Source organism: Geotrypetes seraphini, chromosome 16 (genome assembly GCF_902459505.1).
Source record: "Geotrypetes seraphini chromosome 16, aGeoSer1.1, whole genome shotgun sequence".
In the NCBI taxonomy this organism is placed as follows: domain Eukaryota; kingdom Metazoa; phylum Chordata; class Amphibia; order Gymnophiona; family Dermophiidae; genus Geotrypetes; species Geotrypetes seraphini.
In genome coordinates, this window is record NC_047099.1 from 38,490,714 (window position 1) to 38,509,200 (window position 18,487).

The 18,487-nt window shown below is 46.0% G+C and overlaps 2 protein-coding genes across 7 annotated transcripts in view; one reads left to right on the top strand and one right to left on the bottom strand.

Moving 5' to 3' along the window:
* Nucleotides 1–32: 32 nt before the first annotated feature.
* On the top strand, nucleotides 33–15,093 carry MINDY1 (MINDY lysine 48 deubiquitinase 1). Of its 2 annotated transcripts, none has more exons than XM_033923154.1 (10): nucleotides 33–176; nucleotides 2,557–4,160; nucleotides 4,895–4,952; nucleotides 6,774–6,838; nucleotides 7,684–7,842; nucleotides 8,232–8,334; nucleotides 9,018–9,160; nucleotides 9,857–10,033; nucleotides 11,916–12,068; nucleotides 14,038–15,093. In XM_033923154.1, exons 2-10 carry the CDS (start codon nucleotides 3,516–3,518, stop codon nucleotides 14,116–14,118), a joined length of 1,584 nt encoding a protein of 527 aa, XP_033779045.1. In that variant the 5' UTR covers nucleotides 33–176; nucleotides 2,557–3,515; the 3' UTR covers nucleotides 14,119–15,093. The 2 variants fall into 2 exon arrangements, with proteins under 2 accessions (XP_033779045.1, XP_033779046.1); XM_033923155.1 differs by having other exon boundaries at nucleotides 35–176; nucleotides 11,916–12,062.
* ANXA9 (annexin A9) overlaps nucleotides 13,399–18,487 on the bottom strand; it is a 34,793-nt gene continuing 29,704 nt past the window's right edge. For all 5 annotated transcript variants that reach the window (XM_033923158.1, XM_033923160.1, XM_033923162.1 and 2 more), the window contains exons 11-13: nucleotides 18,184–18,242; nucleotides 16,271–16,393; nucleotides 13,399–15,960 (exon numbers count right to left, since the gene is read on the bottom strand). In XM_033923158.1, the coding sequence (XP_033779049.1) occupies nucleotides 15,901–15,960; nucleotides 16,271–16,393; nucleotides 18,184–18,242 (242 nt within the window). In that variant the 3' untranslated portion in view covers nucleotides 13,399–15,900. The remainder of the gene's footprint in view (nucleotides 15,961–16,270; nucleotides 16,394–18,183; nucleotides 18,243–18,487) is intronic.

Sequence of the window (18,487 nt, forward strand, 5' to 3'; positions counted from 1 at the left end):
TTAAGGGCGGGGCGGTCCCTTTAAGGAGGGTGGGGGAGGGGCCGGGCTGGGCTCAGCTGCTTTGGAACTTCATTGCTTTCGTGGGATCGGTTTGAATCGAACTGCCGCTCGCAGTGGGCGGCGGGGCCGAGTTCCCCCCTCCCCCCCGTACCCTGGATTTGGGCCCCCGCATGCAGGTAAAGCCCCCCCCACTCCCCTCCCCCAGCTTGCATCAGCTGCTGCTCTCCCTGTGACTTGTTGCTGGGCCCTGGGAGTGGGGGAGGGTCAGCTGGCATAAGAAGTGCTTGATTTGGGGGGTGGGGGGCTGCTCTTGTTGTTTGATTGGGGGGGGGGCAGCATTTAAGAGTTAAAGGAAAGCACTTCCGGCGTAGATAAACCTGGTCTGCTGGAAACGGGGCTGGCACGGGAGAAACTGACGGGGGGGGGGAGGAGGAGACACAACCCAAACCCAGGGAGAAACTGTGGCCCCCTCCCCCCCCCAACCCATCGAGTGCCAAAAGAAAAAGCCAATACAAGGAGGGAGGAGGTTACCAGAAATAGACATCTTGCACTCTTTCCTAATAAATCCCAGACTTTAAAGGGAGGGGGGCATTTAAATCCCCCCCTAATGATGCAAAGGGTTACCAGAAATAGACACCTTGCACTCTTTCCTAATAAATCCCAGACTTTAAAGGGAGGGGGGCATTTAAATCCCCCCCTAATGATGCAAAGGGTTACCAGAAATAGACACCTTGCACTCTTTCCTAATAAATCCCAGACTTTAAAGGGAGGGGGGCATTTAAATCCCCCCCTAATGATGCAAAGGGTTACCAGAAATAGACACCTTGCACTCTTTCCTAATAAATCCCAGACTTTAAAGGGAAGGGGGTATTTAAATCCCCCCTAATGATGCAAAGGGTTACCAGAAATAGACACCTTGCACTCTTTCCTAATAAATCCCAGACTTTAAAGGGAGGGGGGCATTTAAATCCCCCCCTAATGATGCAAAGGGTTACCAGAAATAGACACCTTGCACTCTTTCCTAATGAATCCCAGGATTTAATGGGAGGGGGCATTTAAATCCCCCCCTAATGATGCAAAGGGTTACCAGAAATAGACACCTTGCACTCTTTCCTAATAAATCCCAGACTTTAATGGGAGGGGGGCATTTAAATCCCCTCCTAATGATGCAAAGGGTTACTAGAAATAGACAACTTGCACTCTTTCCTAATGAATCCCAGGATTTAATGGGAGGGGGGCATTTAAATTCCCCCTAATGATGCAAAGGGTTACCAGGAATAGACACCTTGCACTCTTTCCTAATGAATCCCAGGATTTAATGGGAGGGGGCATTTAAATCCCCCCCTAATGATGCAAAGGGTTACCAGAAATAGACACCTTGCACTCTTTCCTAATGAATCCCAGGATTTAATGGGAGGGGGCATTTAAATCCCCCCCTAATGATGCAAAGGGTTACCAGAAATAGACACCTTGCACTCTTTCCTAATAAATCCCAGACTTTAATGGGAGGGGGGCATTTAAATCCCCTCCTAATGATGCAAAGGGTTACTAGAAATAGACAACTTGCACTCTTTCCTAATGAATCCCAGGATTTAATGGGAGGGGGGCATTTAAATTCCCCCTAATGATGCAAAGGGTTACCAGGAATAGACACCTTGCACTCTTTCCTAATGAATCCCAGGATTTAATGGGAGTGGGGGTGGGGAATCCCCCAGTGATGCAAAGGGAGCACAGTGCACTGCAAGGGCCTCGTGGTCTCCAGTCAAAGAACTGCTTTGTGTTTAAGGACAACATTAGGTTTCCTGTCACCCGCCCTTCCCTCCCCCCCCCCCCCCCAAGAAAAATGAGGACATCTCCCTATCAAAGACAGAGAGAACTACACCTCTTATTGCCATGTGTCCATGTTCCTTTTTTTTTTTTTTTTTTCAAATGTTTGTGCCCAGCAGGAAAAATCAAGGCCACTTATGATCACATGAGCTTGTAGGGCATGCAGCTGTTTGATCATGCACCCACTGTGTCACCAGTGGGGGGTGATAAACTGAAATCTCTGATCTTGTAATAGCAGCTTTTATTGCAAAAGAAAAAAATAAGTAGTGATTTAAAAAAAAAAAAAAAAGACTCTCGGGCATTGCACAAGTGCATGAAAGTATGTCGGCTATCTAAAGGCGCTTTGTAAACAGTTTTTAGCCCTCTTGGGCTACGTTGCACTCGGTGTCACATGTAGCTGCCCCGCATGGTAAAAATGGCTGCTGGAGCTCTTGTGGGGTTTCTCAGTTCTGGCCGTGGCCAGCACCTATATAGTATCTCAATTGCAGCGAAAACAGTGTATTAATTGAGCAATTCAAATTTTATCCCAGAATTGTAACAGTCTGAGAGAGAGCTGCATATTTGTGTATTTATATATTGTATATATATATTGTGTGTGTGTATAGATAGATTTTTATATATACTGTGTGTGTATGTGTATATATATATATATATACACACACACACAAATAAATATATCATCGTCTTTTTTTTTTTTTTTTTTTTAATTATGTTCACCTTCTGTGTTAGGTTACAGAAAATGGAATAAGAAAGAGTGGTGAGACTTGTAAGACGAAGGGTCCTTTTACAATCTGATTTGTGCCACCAGTCAATCCTGGTCGAGCCTTGTCCAGGCAGGAGCAACCAAGACAATCTGGAAGAATCCACAGGACAGAGCTGTGCTGGGCAGTGTCGCCACTGGTGTCCTTCAAGAACGTTTTAGAAAGATCCGACAAACATCGAAGTTGCTCTGATCCAGAGAAGAAAATAAGAAAGTGGAGAGGACTGTATTTTTGGATATAGGGTCCAGAGCTTGCTGGCATTTTTTGGGGCTAGAGTGGTAGAAAAGATCAAGTTAGAACAATACAGCGGCATGAAAACCAAATAAATTGATTTCTAAATTTCACCTTTAAGAGAAGGAGGCTTTTATAAACTTAAAATTACTGCTTTTTAGTCTTAAAACATAAGCAAATATATTTATTATTTTTTGTCTTGGCTGGTTGAGTGGAGTGTCTTTTTTTTAAAAAAAATAAGCTGTTCTAGGCCAGCATCCTAACCTTGATTTGGAACGAGAGCTGCCACAGTTACTGGAAGCCCTGAGAGAGCAACTAGAAAAATACCTGTCATGGATACAAGCGCAGAGAGCAATCGGAAATTGTGGGTTGTACTGGAAATGCTGCTCAGAAATGCTTTGGGTCCAGTTTAAAATTGTGAGGCTTAAACACTGCCAGAATCTACCACAGACTCTTATCACAGTCAAATATTTTTGTAGCCTTTTTATACGAGGGAGATTGGGAAGGAGGGAGGTGTAGGCAGTTTTCCTATTGCCGCCTCCTTGGTAAGAAAAGGGGATGATAACAGAGTTTGCTCCTGAGGAAAAGGTTTATATTTATTTGAAAGTGAAGAAGATACGAAAGTTCCTCTAGAGTGAACCAGTCCAAACTTTTAACTGTCGGCAGGAGACCTGTTAAAGGCACCTGCTCCAACCCATGGAGATTCCTGCTGGTGGTTTTGAAAAGGCCCAGGGGGACAGCACTAACATGGAAACCAGCAAACCTAACGTCTGCAAAGTTCCAACCGGTTCCGGACACCCTACTGGCGACAGGGAGATAAATGAGCCACAGCCAGAGGGAGAGAGCCTGGGCAGGAATGAAGAGAGTGTAGCTGAGCCACTGGGCAAAGAAGGAGCTGCCCAGGAGGAGGCAGCCGGCACAATCGGCGATGGAACTGAGCCAGGAAGGGAAAGGAATGAAGAGAGGGTGGCTGAGCCGCTGGACACTACAGCCCAGGGGGAGGAGTCCGGTGTAGTCAGTAATGCGACCAAGCCTGGTGTGGCAGCTTGGGTTGGTTCCTCAGATTCTGGTACGGGCTCAGTCGGTGACAGCCAGCATATAGCCGTGGTGAAACCAAAATTACTAGAGGCCACTGGGGAGACTGAACCGGACAGTGAGCCTTTCCCCAGTGCCGGCACATCTAAGGAGGCTTCAAAAGCAGCTGGGGATCAGCCAGAGGCAGACTTTTACTTTGTGAAGTGGATCACCTGGCGGGGGGAACGCACCCCCATCATCACCCAAAATGAGAATGGACCCTGCCCTTTACTGGCCATCATGAACATACTCTTCCTGCGCTGGAAGGTAAGAGCAAAGCTTAATTGCAGTCCTAGCACCCCTCCAGGGGAGGGAATCCATGTGGATTTTCGTGAGGTGGGTGGCAGCTGCCTGTGTTTTGATTTCAGTTAGATTTCCATGCCTAAGGCACAGATTGAACTCCCCCCCCCCCCCCATATGGCAGTCTTATCCTAAAGCAGGGGTGTCGCAAGTCCCTCCTTGAGGGCCACAATCCAGTCGGGTTTTCAGGATTTCCCCCAATGAATATGCATGAGATCTATTTGCATGCCCTGCTTTCATTGTATGCTAATAGATCTCATGTATATTCATTGGGGAAATCCTGAAAACCCGACTGGATTACGGCCCTCCAGGAGGGTCTTTGACACCCCTGTCCTAAAGGAACTGTAATTCAGGGCCCTCCAATCCTTGCTTCCAGCCCATTCAGTCCCGGATTTAGTGCTGTTGTCTGCATGACTTGTAGTTCTGTTTTCCACAGGGAGATTGTGTATGTCTGCATGAAACCAGGTGGAGAGGCCCAGGGCAAAAAAACCCAGAACTAAATATGGATCCTGTTGGTTACAGGTGCCCCAATGCTCTCTGGTGGTGATTACCACTCGGCCTTGTCCCTCAGTGATGTCCAAGGCAGTCACCCTGCTTGGCACCCCTCTCCCTGTAGGCCTGCCGCTCCAGTGTCATCCTGTATCTTGGGGACCAGTAAAACACAGTTTAAAATAACTCCAGTTTTGTTCTCGTAATTTCAGGTGACTCTGCCACCTCAAAAGGAAGTGATCACCTCAGAGGAGCTGATGGCACATCTGGGTAAGTGGTGGGTATGCAGAGTGCTAATGTTTATTAAAAATATTTGATATACAACCTCCAATTTTAAATGGGACAGAGGATACATTTTTCACTCGAGACCTTTCAGACTTACTTTTTTGCTCAGTCACAAAGCATACGTTATCAAAGAGCTGCATTGTGTTTGAAAGGGAAGACCAGAGAACACTCAAACCAAGCTGAAGGCTGCCACTCAAGCAGTGACATAAGAATAGCCCTACTGGGTCAGACCAATGGTCAAGCCCAGTAGCCCGTTCTCAAAACCAGGTCACTAGAACCTGGCCAAAACCCAAAGAGTACCAAAATTGCATGCTGCCAATCCAGAGCAAGCAGTGGCTTCCCCCATGTCTTTCTCAATAACAGACTATGGACTTTTCCTCCAGGAACTTGTCCAAACCTTTCTTAAAACCAGCTACACTATCCGCTCTTACCACATCCTCTGGCAACGCGTTCCAGAGCTTAACTATTCTCTGAGTGAAAAAAAAAAAAAATTTCCTCCTATTGGTTTTAAAAGTATTTCCCTGTAACTTCATCGAGTGTCCCCCTAGTCTTTGTAATTTTTGACGGAGTGAAAAATCGATCCACTAGTACCCGTTCTACTCCGCTCAGGATTTTGTAGACTTCAATCCTATCTCCCCTCAGTCGTCTCTTTTCCAAGCTGAAGAGCCCTAACTTTTTTTTAGTCTTTCCTCATACGAGAGGAGTTCATTCACTTTATCATCTTGGATCGGTAGCATGGAATATTGCTACTCCTTGGGTTTTGGCCAGGTATTAGTGACCTGGATTGGCCACCGTTTGTACGGACTGCTGGCCTTGATGGACCATTGCTCTGACCCAATAAGGCTATTGTTATGTTCTTATGACCACACTTGAAAAAGAGTTCAGACCATATAGGAAGTCATGGTATGGACTCTCCTGCCAATGGGTGAGAGAGGCATTAAAAAATATTGTTTTGTAATTAAGCAGGCTACTCAAAATTTAACCCAGTTTTCCTAAGAAAAAGCTAGTTTTGTTATTTTCTGCATGTGTGTTTTCCACTATCAGATGATGGGAGATGTTCTTGTTTGCTGCTGATGTGGAGTGTGAAGGGACCTTTTAGTTTTCCTGTCGCCATTCTAATCTAATCTAATCCTTAGGTTTGTATACCGCATCATCTCCACGTTCGTAGAGCTCGACGCGGTTTACAGTAGGAGAAATAGGAAGGAACTACAACAGAGGGTTAGAGGTAGAAGTGTGAAGAAAATTTAGAGGACTTGGGATGCCAAGATATAAGAGTTTCCTCGATTCCTAAGTTGGAGGGAGACTTACATTTTTTGAGAAAAGCCAGGTTTTCAGATGTTTGCGGAAAACTTGGAGAGAGCTCAAGTTCCGAAGAGGGGAGGTAAGGTTGTTCCAGAGCTCAGTGATTTTGAAGGGGAGGGAGGTCCCTAGCTTTCCTGTGTGGTATTAGGGTTTGAGGAATTCCAAGAAAGAGGGATAAAGGGAGGGAGGATACCATATAGGATTTTGAAAGTTAAACAGGCGCATTTATAGTGGACCCTGGCGATTTATGTTCTGCATGTGTGAGTTTTCCACTATCAGATGATGATGGGAGATGTTCTTGTTTGCTGCTGATCTGGAGTGTGAAGGGACCTTTTAGTTTTCCTGTCGCCATTCTAATTCCCAAAGCTCTTGTAACTCCCATCCTTTGCTTTTGCTGAGCATAGGGATGCAGTACAGGCTTGTGTAGGGCTTGAACAAAAAGTGTGCTAACTTTTTTTTTTTTTTTTTTTTCCCCCTGGATGGGGGGCATTGGTTGTCTTTCAGGGGATTGCCTCTTGTCCATTAAGCCCCAGGAGCAATCGGAAGCATTACAGCTGAACTTCCAGCAGGTGAGAACTGGCCGGTTTATTTCCCAAATCCAGGGACGCGCTTTGGGGCCAGTCATATCGTTGTCTCTTGTTCTTTTCAACTTTACTCTCAGGAGTTTGTGGGAATGGGCGAATCCTGGCAGAGAGAAAGGTGGCCAAATGAGACGGCCATATAACGTGCTTTAAGGTCATACTGGTCTGTGAAGGTTGTGGTACTAGGTCACGGGTGACAACCTTCAGGCGTCCTTAATGCAATCTAGCTAGCACTGGGGACTGGATGACCCTTCACCCCCCACTCAACTCCAAGTATATTTCAGTGACATGCACTGAGTTAGTGAATTTGTCTCAAACCTCTGAGACAACCTGTTTCACGGGCACAATCGGGTCCTTTATGAAATAAAACTGCATCAAACTTCCATATACAGCTCAAAACATTCTGCGTTTGGCCTGTGTCCTCTGTATTCTTCTTTTGAAATCTTATCTTTAAGATTTCACTCCCCCCATTATTGGAGGCTGTGGATTTATCTTAATTTATGTTTAAACTTGTGATGTTATACTTTAATTAGAAATATGGATATAATTACCTGTGTTTCCAAAGTGTACTCGAGGTGCATTACATTTCAGATTCAGCAGGCAGTTTCCTGCCCTAGAGAGCTTAGATCTTAAGCTTATGTAACTGAGGCAGTGGAGGGTTAAGGAACTTATCCAAAAGGGGTCAGTAGGTGTCAAGTGATCCAGAATGCCCCACTTGACCATCTCATAAATTGGCAAAATGTTTTCGGGGGATATGTTGGGACCTCTAATGGGGCAAGACCTCAACCAGTCTGAGAGTACTTATAGGGTTACCCCGTCTTCTCCTCCCCCAGAATGTTAGCGACGCCATGATGGTGCTGCCCAGGCTGTCCACAGGCCTCGATGTGAATGTCCGTTTCACAGGGGTCTCGGACTTCGAATACACGCCTGAATGCATCGTTTTTGACCTCCTCAACATTCCTCTGTATCATGGCTGGTTACTGGAGCCCCAGGTAAGAAAATGTTCTGCCCTATGCCGGCGCTCTGGCATCTTATGTGATCGTTCCTTGTCTGTCTGGCTTTTGGCAAGATGATTAGATAAGAGCTGGGTGAGCAGCTGGTCCCGGCCTTGCATTGTTTTGTTCTGAATTTCTGTGAGACTGGTATTCTCCGTAACCCAGCATGTGCTTGAGGGAGACCTCGGAGACCCTCATTCAAAATTACTTTATTAAAACAGAGACCTTTTTCCAAAAGAGATGATAAAGAATTACAAAGCCTCTAGCTTTTAGTGTTGGAGGACCCTGTCTAGTGGTAAAGAAATGGGCTTGTGTCTGAAGCCTGCACTCTCATGAGCTTGAATTCACAGTAGAAAGCCTCTACCATTTCTTTTTCTTCATGCCAGGGCCCAGAGGTGCTCCAGGCTGTCGGGAAGCTCAGTTATAACCAGCTGGTGGAGAAGATAATTACATGCAAACATTCCAATGACCCCAACCTTGTTACAGAAGGTAGGACACAAGGGCTGATTCTACATATGGTGTCCCGATTGTAGCGGGTGGCAGGCATCCTACCACAGTCTCACCAGCCAAAAAAAATGGCGAGCGCCTATATTGTAGGTGTCTGTCTTGCACCTACAGAGATGCTTATGGGCACCTGAGGCTGGTGTGGGCATGGTTTCCACCCGAAGTGGCCTTGGGCGTCCGTAAGCGTCCCTACGCATCTCCGTAGGCATGAGATAGATGCCTGTGTCTGCCTACATTTAAGGCATCTGTTTAGGGGGAAAAAAAAAAATTCTCTAAAGCAGTGGTTCCCAAATCCTGTCCTGGGGGACCCCCCAGCCAGTCGGGTTTTCAAGATATCGCTAATGAATATGCACAAGAGAGATTTGCATATAATGGAAGCGACAGGTATGCAAATCTCTCTCATGCATATTCATTAGGGATATCTTGAAGACCCGACTGGCTGGGGGTCCCCCAGGAAAGGGTTTGGGAGCCGCTGCTCTAAAGGATGCCGATGCGTGATTGGCATGCTATCGGTGGCTGCTGAGATCGGTGTCCTTTAGAGAATTAGACCCAGGGTGCTGGAAGAAGGGACACGAATGGGGAGTGTGGATTAAACGTTTCACTTTTTTTTGTGCCGCTGGTCTGACTGAGCTGCATTGTGTCCCGGTCGCTTCCAATTCCCTGCGCAGGTCTCATTGCGGAGCAGTTCTTGGAGTCTTCGGCTGCCCAGCTGACGTATCACGGGCTCTGCGAGCTGATGGCCACTGTCAAGGAGGGGGAGCTGAGCGTCTTCTTCAGGAACAACCATTTCAGCACGATGATAAAACACAAGGTGGGATGAGGGAAGGGATGGTGGTTTCTTTTATAGGAATGTATAGCTCGTAGAAGGCACTGGTCATCCCTTAATGCGCTCGCTCTGTCATGCATGCCTTTGGCGATTTTTCATTGCACATGTAAACCGATGCAAGTATTCAGCCCTTTGCTGTTTGGGTATCCAATCCAATCCTTAGGTTTATATACCGAATCATCCCAAAGTACTGGGGCTTGACTCGCTTTACATTATCGGTGTAAAGGGGGAAACAGAAGAGAAGCCCAAATTAATTGGCCCACCACGATACTAAATAAAATCTATTTCTGTATTCATCTAGAGCAGGGATCTCAAAAGTCCCTCCTCGAGGGCCGCAATCCAGTCGGGTTTTCAGGATTTCCCCAATGAATATGCATGAGATCTATGTGCACGCACTGCTTTCAGTGCATATTCATTGGGGAAATCCTGAAAACCCGACTGGATTGCAGCCTTCAAGAGACTCCTGATCTAGAGCCTGTTGGAAAAGAGAGGTTTTCAGGGATTTCCTAAATAGATAAAGAGAGATAAGAGACCTAATCTCGTAAGGAAATTTGTTCAAATAGTCACAAAAATGTATGCAAAAGATCGAGAGAGATATCCCATAGCAGTGTCGGTTAGGAGGTTGCATAAAAGTTTCCTAGTGCTTTCAAAGCAAATTTGGCTTCTCGGTGTCCCCCACAGGGTCACCTCTACCTACTAGTGACAGATCAGGGCTTCCTGCAGGAGGAGAAGGTGACCTGGGAAAGCCTACACAATGTGGAGGGGGACAGCTGTTTCTGCGACTCCCAGTTCCATCTCAGCCACCAGCTGGAAAAGGAAGGGGCATCCTTCAGCAGCGCCCAGCAGCAAGTGGATCAGGTATTTTATCTTTACATTCTTCAGGTACTTTATCAAATTTCTCTATCTGTCCCGGTGGGCTCAAACTCTTATCTAGTGTCCCTGGGGCAATGAGGGGATTGACTTGCCCAGGGTCACAAGGAGCAGCGAGGGATTTGAATCCACAACCTCCATTTTGTGCTAATGGAAAAGCATTTAACATCCTCCGGGGTGGGGGAGGGGGCAGTTGGGATGCATGTGGGAAAGAGGAACCCAAACGTGATGGCAGGGTTCCACATTAGGAGTCACGGCCCAGGAAAGGATCTAGGTGTCATTGTTGAGGATACGTTGAAACCCTCGGCTCAGATTAAGAAAGCAAATAGAATGTTAGGAATGATCAGGAATGGAACGGAAAACAAAGATGAAAATGTTATAATGTCCTTGTATCGCTCTATGGTACAGCTGCAACTTGAATACTGCGTGCAGTTCTGGTTGCCGTATCTCAAAAAAAAAAAAAAAGATATAGCGGAATTAGAAAAGGTGCAGAGAAGGGCGACAAAAATGATAAAGAGGTTTGGGATGACTTCCCTATGAGAAAAGGCTAAAGTGGCTAGGGCTCTTCAGCTCGGAGAAGAGACGGCTCATGGGTGATATGATAGGGGGGTCTATAAAATACTGAGTGGAGTGGAAAGGGTAGATGTGAATTGCTTGTTCACTCTTTCCAAAAAAAATGCGATGAAGCTGCTCGGTAGTAGATTTTGAATAAACCAGAGAAAATATTTCTTCACACAATGTATCATTAAACTCTGGAATTCATTGCTGGAGAATGTGGTAAAATGAGTTAGCTTAGCGGGGTTTAAAAAAAAAAGGCTTGAGAAGTCCATAGGCCATTATTGAGGTGGCTTGGGGAAATCCACTGCTTCTTCCTAGGATAAGCAGCATAAAATCTGTATTATTACTTGGGACCTGGGTTGGCCACTGTTGGAAATAAGGTGCTGATACTGGACTTGTTGGACCTTCGGTCTGTCCCAGTACGGCTGTTTTATGTTCCAGTAGTTGACATGTATTAGCCAAGGCTTCTTCTTCAAGTTCGTCTTTTTTTTTTTTTTCCTCCAAATCTTTATTAATTTTAATACATACATCAAGTGTACATTAACTACAAAGTATCATAATACATTAACACTTGAAAATTCCATCACAATGTGTATCTAAAAGCTTTATATCCCACCCCCTCCCATAACCATACACAAATAATAAAATTCATATGTATATTAATCATTTAAAAATATGCAATATATATATGCAATTCTCCCTAATTCCCCCACCCCTCCCTTCCTTCAATTATCACATAAGGAAAAAGAATAATAAATTAACATGAATCATTATAATATTTTATTATTGGCCCCCACACATCCTGAAATCTATTAAAATCACCATTTTGTACTGCAATTAACCTTTCCAGATGAAGCTGTAATTTAGTCTAGAACAATTCTTCCAATTCAGTGTTATTTGTTGTATCCCCACACCTGTAAGGATCATCAGAAGCTTATGATTTGCTGCAGATATTTGGCTTTTAGATCTCATACACATTCCAAATAGAACTGTATCATAGGACAATGCCACATGATTTTCCACTAAAAGATTCACTTGATCCCAGATTGATAACCAAAATGCCTGAATTCAAGTTCGTCTTTGTGGGGTCAGACTGTGTTAGCAAATGTGACTGGTCAAGAGTATTTTTAAGCAGCTGGTGGTGTTGCACATCCATCTCATTCTTTCCTGCTATAGCAGGTTATGGATTCTCTCTCCCCCCCCCCCCCCTATTTTCAGTTCTGTTGCTATTGTGCAGTGTAAAAAGTGAATAAATGAAAAAACTGTGAAGCGTTTGGCCATTAAAAAGCCTCTTTCTGCCTGGTGCCTGCAGGACTACATGATCGCCCTGTCTTTGCAGCAGCAGCAGCAGGGTCCCCCTGCAATTAGTGACTTGGAGCTGGCCAGGCAGCTGCAGCAGGAGGAGTACCAGGCCCAGGAGCAGCAGCAACCACCACCGCAGCAACAGCGGTCGCCTCAGGTAATGGTGCGTTGTAGATCTTCAGCTCCTGGGGCTCAGAGACTGATTTTTTTTTTTTAGCTTCTCCTAGCACTGAAGGAAACATCTCCGCTACCTACAGCATTACTCTCGCCAGTCAGAAAAAGGGTTGCCCCCCCCCAGTCCACTAACGGGCTAATCCAGTCCTGTATTTATTTGTCCCATTGCATGCAGGGATTTGTAGTTCTAACAATCTCACTACTTTCTCTAAGATTATTGGAGCTACAAATTCCAGGGCAAGGCAGTGGGTAGTGTTATCCAGACCTGGTCTGTTAATAAAAAGGAATTTAAATGCATCGTGGACCCTGCCCACAAAACCACGGCCACCACCTTTTAAGCTTTGTTTTATTCATATTTTGGTTTTATTTCTGATAGCATCTATTCAAATACAATCGAGGCAGTTTACAGACTTAAGGGACCCTTTTTACTAAAGCTCAGCATGCACTAAGGCCTGGATTCTCAAACCAGCGCTGGTTTTCTAGGTGCCCCTACCTCCTTTAAAAAAGCCATCCAAACTGTGTTTTTAGCTGAGATTTGAGGCGTATACCAGCGCCTAGAAAATCGACGGCCTAAAGCGATTCCAGTGCCGAATGCCAAAGTAGGCATGGCCAACGCCAGAAGCGGTGTAAGGCGGCCTAAAGCGCCTACTACGTAAGTGCAATTCATTGAAGATAGGCGCCGAAAACGTAGGCCAGGCTGTTCCGGGCCTATATTTCTGGCACCTATCTTCACATTGTTACGATTCTGAAACCGGGGCCAGTGCATGAATTGACACGCGGTTGGCGGCTACCGATATCGGCGTCGGTTCGAGAAGCCAGGCCTAAGTACCACATGGCCCATAGGTGTAAAATAGGACCTGCAGCATTTTGCACACGTTAAGCTTTAGTAAAAGAGCCCCTAAAGCCTAAAATGCAGATTAAAATACAAAGGAGGACGTTATAGTCCTTAACAGGAAAGGGAGAACAGTTGTGTTACTGCTAGCTCTGGGCCTAAAGTCACCATGTCCACGCTTCACCCGAGACAGCTGGCGTCTAGTGAAAATCAAGGCCTTAAATGTCTAAGCGTGGAAACGAAGGCAGAGTTTAGGCACTGGAGTACTGACAATGGAGCGACGTATAGTGTCCAAACTAATGACCCTAAAAGACGTTGTAAGGAAAAATAACTAAAATATCGGAACAGGGAGAGGGTGACCAGAACTAGTCTGAACCAAAGTGAAGTTGAAATGCTACGATACTGGCAACAAGTACTCTGAGGGTGGTGGGGAACGGGATCAGACTTTTGGGTATGTGCGATTAGTGTTGAACTCTGCATACCATGGTTTTTTTTTTTTTGGGAGGGGGGAAGAGGCCTTTTACCCATGAGCATTCAGTTGTGAGTTGGCTGCTCCTTCATTCTGAATTGACAGCCTCGGATCTTTGAGCTGAATTCTCGCAGATTTGGTTTCCTCGATGGAGCAGATACTAGATAATTGAGCATCCTAGCTGTACCTGAGAAGGATATGGCTTTATATCTCATGCGTTAGCGATATATAGGAGATGGTGTATAAAGGGAGAGGACACCAAAGGAGTCCTTTTTTTTTAAGGAGCTCCTTCCTTAAAGCAGCCACTTTCTGTCGGCATTTGTTGTAGTAAATGGCTCTTTAAAGTGGTCCGAGGCCTGGACTGCGACCCTGGAGACGGTCTGAAAAGGGCCTCTGCTTCTGAGGGAGTGGTGTTATGGGATGCAGGCTTAGAGTAGGGTGGTTCCACTCTTGGCTTCAACCAAGCCCACGTGTCTCTGATGTCTGTAAGCAAAAATCCCTGTGGGGAATACACCAGTATGGTAAAAATAAAAACTGGACTGGACTGGTGTGTGTCAGAAGAACAAAGCTAGCTGCCGGCTCTCCCTTAAGACCCTACCCAACCCTTTCAAAGTTGCCTTTCATTTTCCTTACGTTTCTTTGTGTGTTCTCTTCCAGAGACCAGCACAGGCTTCGGGTCGTCAAGCCAGAGAGCCCAGACAGCGCCGCAAAGCCGATTCAGACTGCGTTCTCCTCTAGCAGCTTTCCGTCCTGACTGTGCTTCATTTTTAAAAGGAGAGAGTTACTCAGCCGATTTAAAGCACTACACTCTGTCATAAACTTTAGCAATGCCAAGCAGGTTCCTCATTTGCTTGTTTCTGCGGGAGCCGGGCTGCTTTATGAAGCTGGATTGGTCAAAGGAAGCTTTCTTTCAGGGGGAGGGGAGGCTCCGGCTCAGACCGATTGCCCTTCTATCCAGTATGCTGCAAAGGAGATGGGGGGTGGGCTACTTCCTGGGTCCTCCTGCTCCAGGGGTTCCCTAAACCTGACCAGTCTTGAATAAAACAGCAAGCTTTGAGGCTCCCCTTCCCACAGTTCTGCTCTGGGTCCCCAGCCCGAGGGGAGGTCTCCGTCCATCAGCAGGGAGGGACGTGGGGCTCAGACAGGGTCATGGAATTCCTTCCGGGATGCTGGGTGATAACAGACAGGGCCACGTGTAGCAATGCGATGGTGGCTAAGAATTTTAATCCGAGGGCGGTGCGAAGCCTAGGGCTTGAGCTGATGAGCCTTTCTCTCAAGTTGTGGCATGAGAGAAAAGCTTTAAAGCAGCTCCTTCCTGTAACTTTTTTTTTTTTTTTTTTAATTCATCTGAAATAAATGGCATAGCAGCTGCTTCTGAGAGGGCCAGTAGCAGAAGGAGAGCAGCTCCCACTTCCCACTCCATTTTTCCCTGGGCAGTAACTAAATCTACATCGACTTAAAAAAACCCTAAAATCTCCTTGTCCCCACCTTCCCACACACTGCCTCGGATCTTCCTGCTCTGCCTTGCTTTGTGTGGTCAGCTGTTAAGCTGGTGCTGTCCTCTGACTCATCTCTGGTGGCGGGTTAATTACTGTTTTGAGGACACTGCATTTTACTTAAGTCTTTCAGTTCTATAAATGGGGATATGTGGGTGTTCTTTCCTAATTCTTTTTATAGAGTTTTTTTTTTTCCAATAAACCCTCTAAATCATGACTTTCTTATGACTTGTTTTATGTATTGTAAGCAAGAGCGGAGGGGAGGGAGCCCTTTCTCGGGCTGTGAGCGAGTTGTCCCTATCTTCATCGGCCTCTAATCTAATCTAAGGTTTGGCTTGATATACCGAGACATCAGACCAAGAGAGCTCGACTCGAACTTAACAAAGTTGAGAAAGATTGAGTGAAAATCTTGACTCCTTTTATCCCTACTTTGGACTCATTTCTAATATTTTCAAGAAGCAGGAAGTTGAGTGTAGACAATCACTTAGGATGAAGGTTTTGGGCACAAGCCTTAATCTCCAGAAACCTAGCTTTGACTGGGTCATATTATCGGTATTCCTAGATGTGCAGTGCTGGCTGAATCGGATCCCAGTCAATGCTGTTTTAGGAAGACAGATGCATAATTACATTTAATTAACTGCTCAACTGTTATTTCAAATGATATTGTCAATCTTATGGACTGTCGCAATAGCCAAAACAGAAAACACACCCGTCTCCTACTGTCTTTTTAAAGAATACAGCGCAAGGCTCTTCTTCTTCACTGATGGGGCCCTTCCTTTGGAGCTGGGCCAGTTGGGTTCAGTTTCAACGTTGCTGCTGACGTTCCATGGAAAGAATGGCGGAGCCCAGTCTAGTGAATAACGATGGCATTGGAGGGTTCCTCGCCCATGAAGGACTGTTGGCTCTCAGTTCCCCTTTTATCATGGTTATATACCCAAGTATGTCTTCCCCCTGTCCCCCCGATTCAATGCTTCTTCACGGGTCATGGAGCCAGGAGTTGACGGGAAGGGAGCTGCTTGGTTTCTCAGTCTTCAGCCCTACAAAGAGCAAGCAGCGCGGACTGATATTCCCCTTTCAACTCGGTCTGAAATGAAAAGAAATGTTGGGGTGACCGCACGGCCAGTTGCTGGTCAGAAATGCAGCACAGAAAGAGACAGAAGTGTTAAAGCTAGCTGAGTTATTCAGCTGGAATGAGGCACTAATAAAAAAACATACAAGGACGCACGCACAGCATGTAATATGTTCATATAATGATTCAAAATGTCGTATGATCGTGGCACCGAGGTACCCCCTCCTCTTCAAATCCAGCATGCACCCAAAAAGAGGGAGAAAAAGCCTCCGACAAATCCCTTTGGCCCTTTTTTTTCTGTCTGAAGGCGTTCCGAGCCACTGACCTGAAGGAATGAGTACAGGGATTTGCCATATTTCCTTTTGAACTCCACACGGATGCAGAGGAGGTCTGTCTCGCTGCGAGAGATCAGGATCCGTGTCAGGGTTTTCCTGTCGGTTCCCATTCCCTGTGGCAACAGAAAGGAGCATAAATAACAAAACGGTGTTGTCCCTCCGGTTTGGGCATTTAGGCGGAGAAATAGTGCAACTGCCTTCCCTTTACCATGCAAGAGTGGTCAACTTAGCAATCTCCACCCCTCCCAGCAGAAGGAATATCTAAGTTGCATTTCTGTCTCCTGCCACCAGAGGCTGCTGAAACTTAATGGCAAGAGGCTATTGTGTTCTGGATTGCCAAAGCCCTTTCTATCCTTGAATTAAAACTTCTATTGTGATTTTTTTATTTTATTTTTTCCACTTTTACATCGTGAATAACATTTAGCCTAATTTAACAGTCAAAGAGGGCTATTGGGTGCCTTTAGGGAGAAGTTGACCCAATCCTATTTTCTTCTCCCTAATCCCCTGATATATTTACGTACTTGAAGATGTTTCAGTTAACAAGCATGGAGGACGTGTCCAAGGCAGTCTGGACGTACCCTCAAGGCTTGTGTGGTTAAGGCAGAGCTTACAGGAACAGGACAGCGACGAGGACAAATTGGTCCTCGTGCCATTCTCTACTACCATGCTCCAGAGCCTTCCAGCATGTACTTTATATCTAAAACCTCACATTCCCTGGTTCTCAGCCTGCTATCCTGACTCCACTGGCTGGATAACCGGAAGTTGCCACACCTCTGGAAGACTGCCCTTCCCCAGAAGAAGAAGTAGGCCTACTTCTTCTCTTCCTCCTCCTGTGTAGTTCATATATCCGCAGGTAGCAGCTGACCTGGAAGTGTTCCCTTGGATGTGAGAGGGAATGCTTCAGAGTCAGCCGCTGCCCACAGATTTCTATGCTGACCTTTAAACTGGCGAGGAGGAAGCCAAGGATGAGGCCTACATCGAGAGGAGACAAAAAGAGGTACATATCACGGGAAGGCCTCCTGTTCCGACGCAGTAGGCCTATGTGGAGAATCATTTGTTTAAGAAACCCAGGAGGGGGATGAAGCAGAGAGGTACAAAAAAACCCTTGGAAGGGGGATATGAAGAGGTACATATGATGGGAGAAACACCCCCCCCTGCAGGAGGACCTCATGTTCTGACTCAGTAGGCAGAGATACAAAAAAACCTGTGGGAAGGAGGCATGAAGAGGTATCTGTAACAGGTAGGGGGTAACAATTGATATGAAGCTAATTGGTAGGATTTTCCTACGAATTGTCTTCCTACCAGTTTCATCCTACCAATTGTCTGGATCCTGTGGAATGGGATAAATAAAGGCTGAACTTTTAACACAAGTGTTAACTCTTTCTTAAGTTATGATTAGTCCTTCATTGTCGCCCTCGTACATTTTAACCCCCCCCCCCAAAAAAAAAAAAAAATTTTTCTGCATCATTAGGGAGATCAAAATAATCCTCTTAAGGCAGTGGTCCCCAACCCTGTCCTGGAGGACCACCAGGCCAATCGGGTTTTCAGGCTAGCCCTAATGAATATGCATGGAGCAGATTTGCATGCCTGTCACTTCCATTATATGCAAATCTCTCTCATGCATATTCATTAGGGATAGCCTGAAAACCCGATTGGCCTGGTGGTCCTCCAGGACAGGGTTGGGGACCGCTGTCTTAAGGCATGGTCAGAGGATATCTTCATTACAAAGAGAGGGAAGGGGAAAGCCCAGAATCAGGTGGAGCCTGTGGCTTTCTGAAAGAAAGCAAACATGACAGACGAGATGCGCCTTAGGCCCTTGGTTGCCGCCAGCAGAGCTTCCTTTTCTGTATTTATTAAACATTTCTCTCCAGCACGTGGCAGGGTGTCCTGTGTCAATACTGACCTTCATGGCAGTGTGAAGCTTGTCGGCAAAGTACAGCGGGGTGTTTCTGATGACCGACACTGAAACGAACAAGCAAGGGACATTTCACCGGAGGCAGATCGGATGGCTCGGCAAAGGTCTATGAAACGCAGGGCCCTCGACGAAAGCACACCTGAGCCTGAGAAGTTGTAGTCTCGTGTGCTGCGGCACCAGACCTAAATGAGTGGCTCAATATTCTCACAGTGAACAAAACCAAACCCCAGAACCAATCCCCACAAAACAAATGCCCACCCCAAAAAAGTTGGGAAGGGGGAAACACAACCAC

What these genes read in the sequence shown, in the direction of transcription:
- MINDY1 (XM_033923154.1), top strand. Translation starts at nt 3,516, where the DNA reads ATGGAGATTCCTGCTGGTGGTTTTGAAAAGGCCCAGGGGGACAGCACT. An exon ending in GCTGGTTACTGGAGCCCCAG is followed by an intron (nt 7,843 to 8,231) that starts GTAAGAAAATGT and finishes TCTTCATGCCAG; the next exon opens with GGCCCAGAGGTGCTCCAGGC. An exon ending in CCCCAACCTTGTTACAGAAG is followed by an intron (nt 8,335 to 9,017) that starts GTAGGACACAAG and finishes TTCCCTGCGCAG; the next exon opens with GTCTCATTGCGGAGCAGTTC.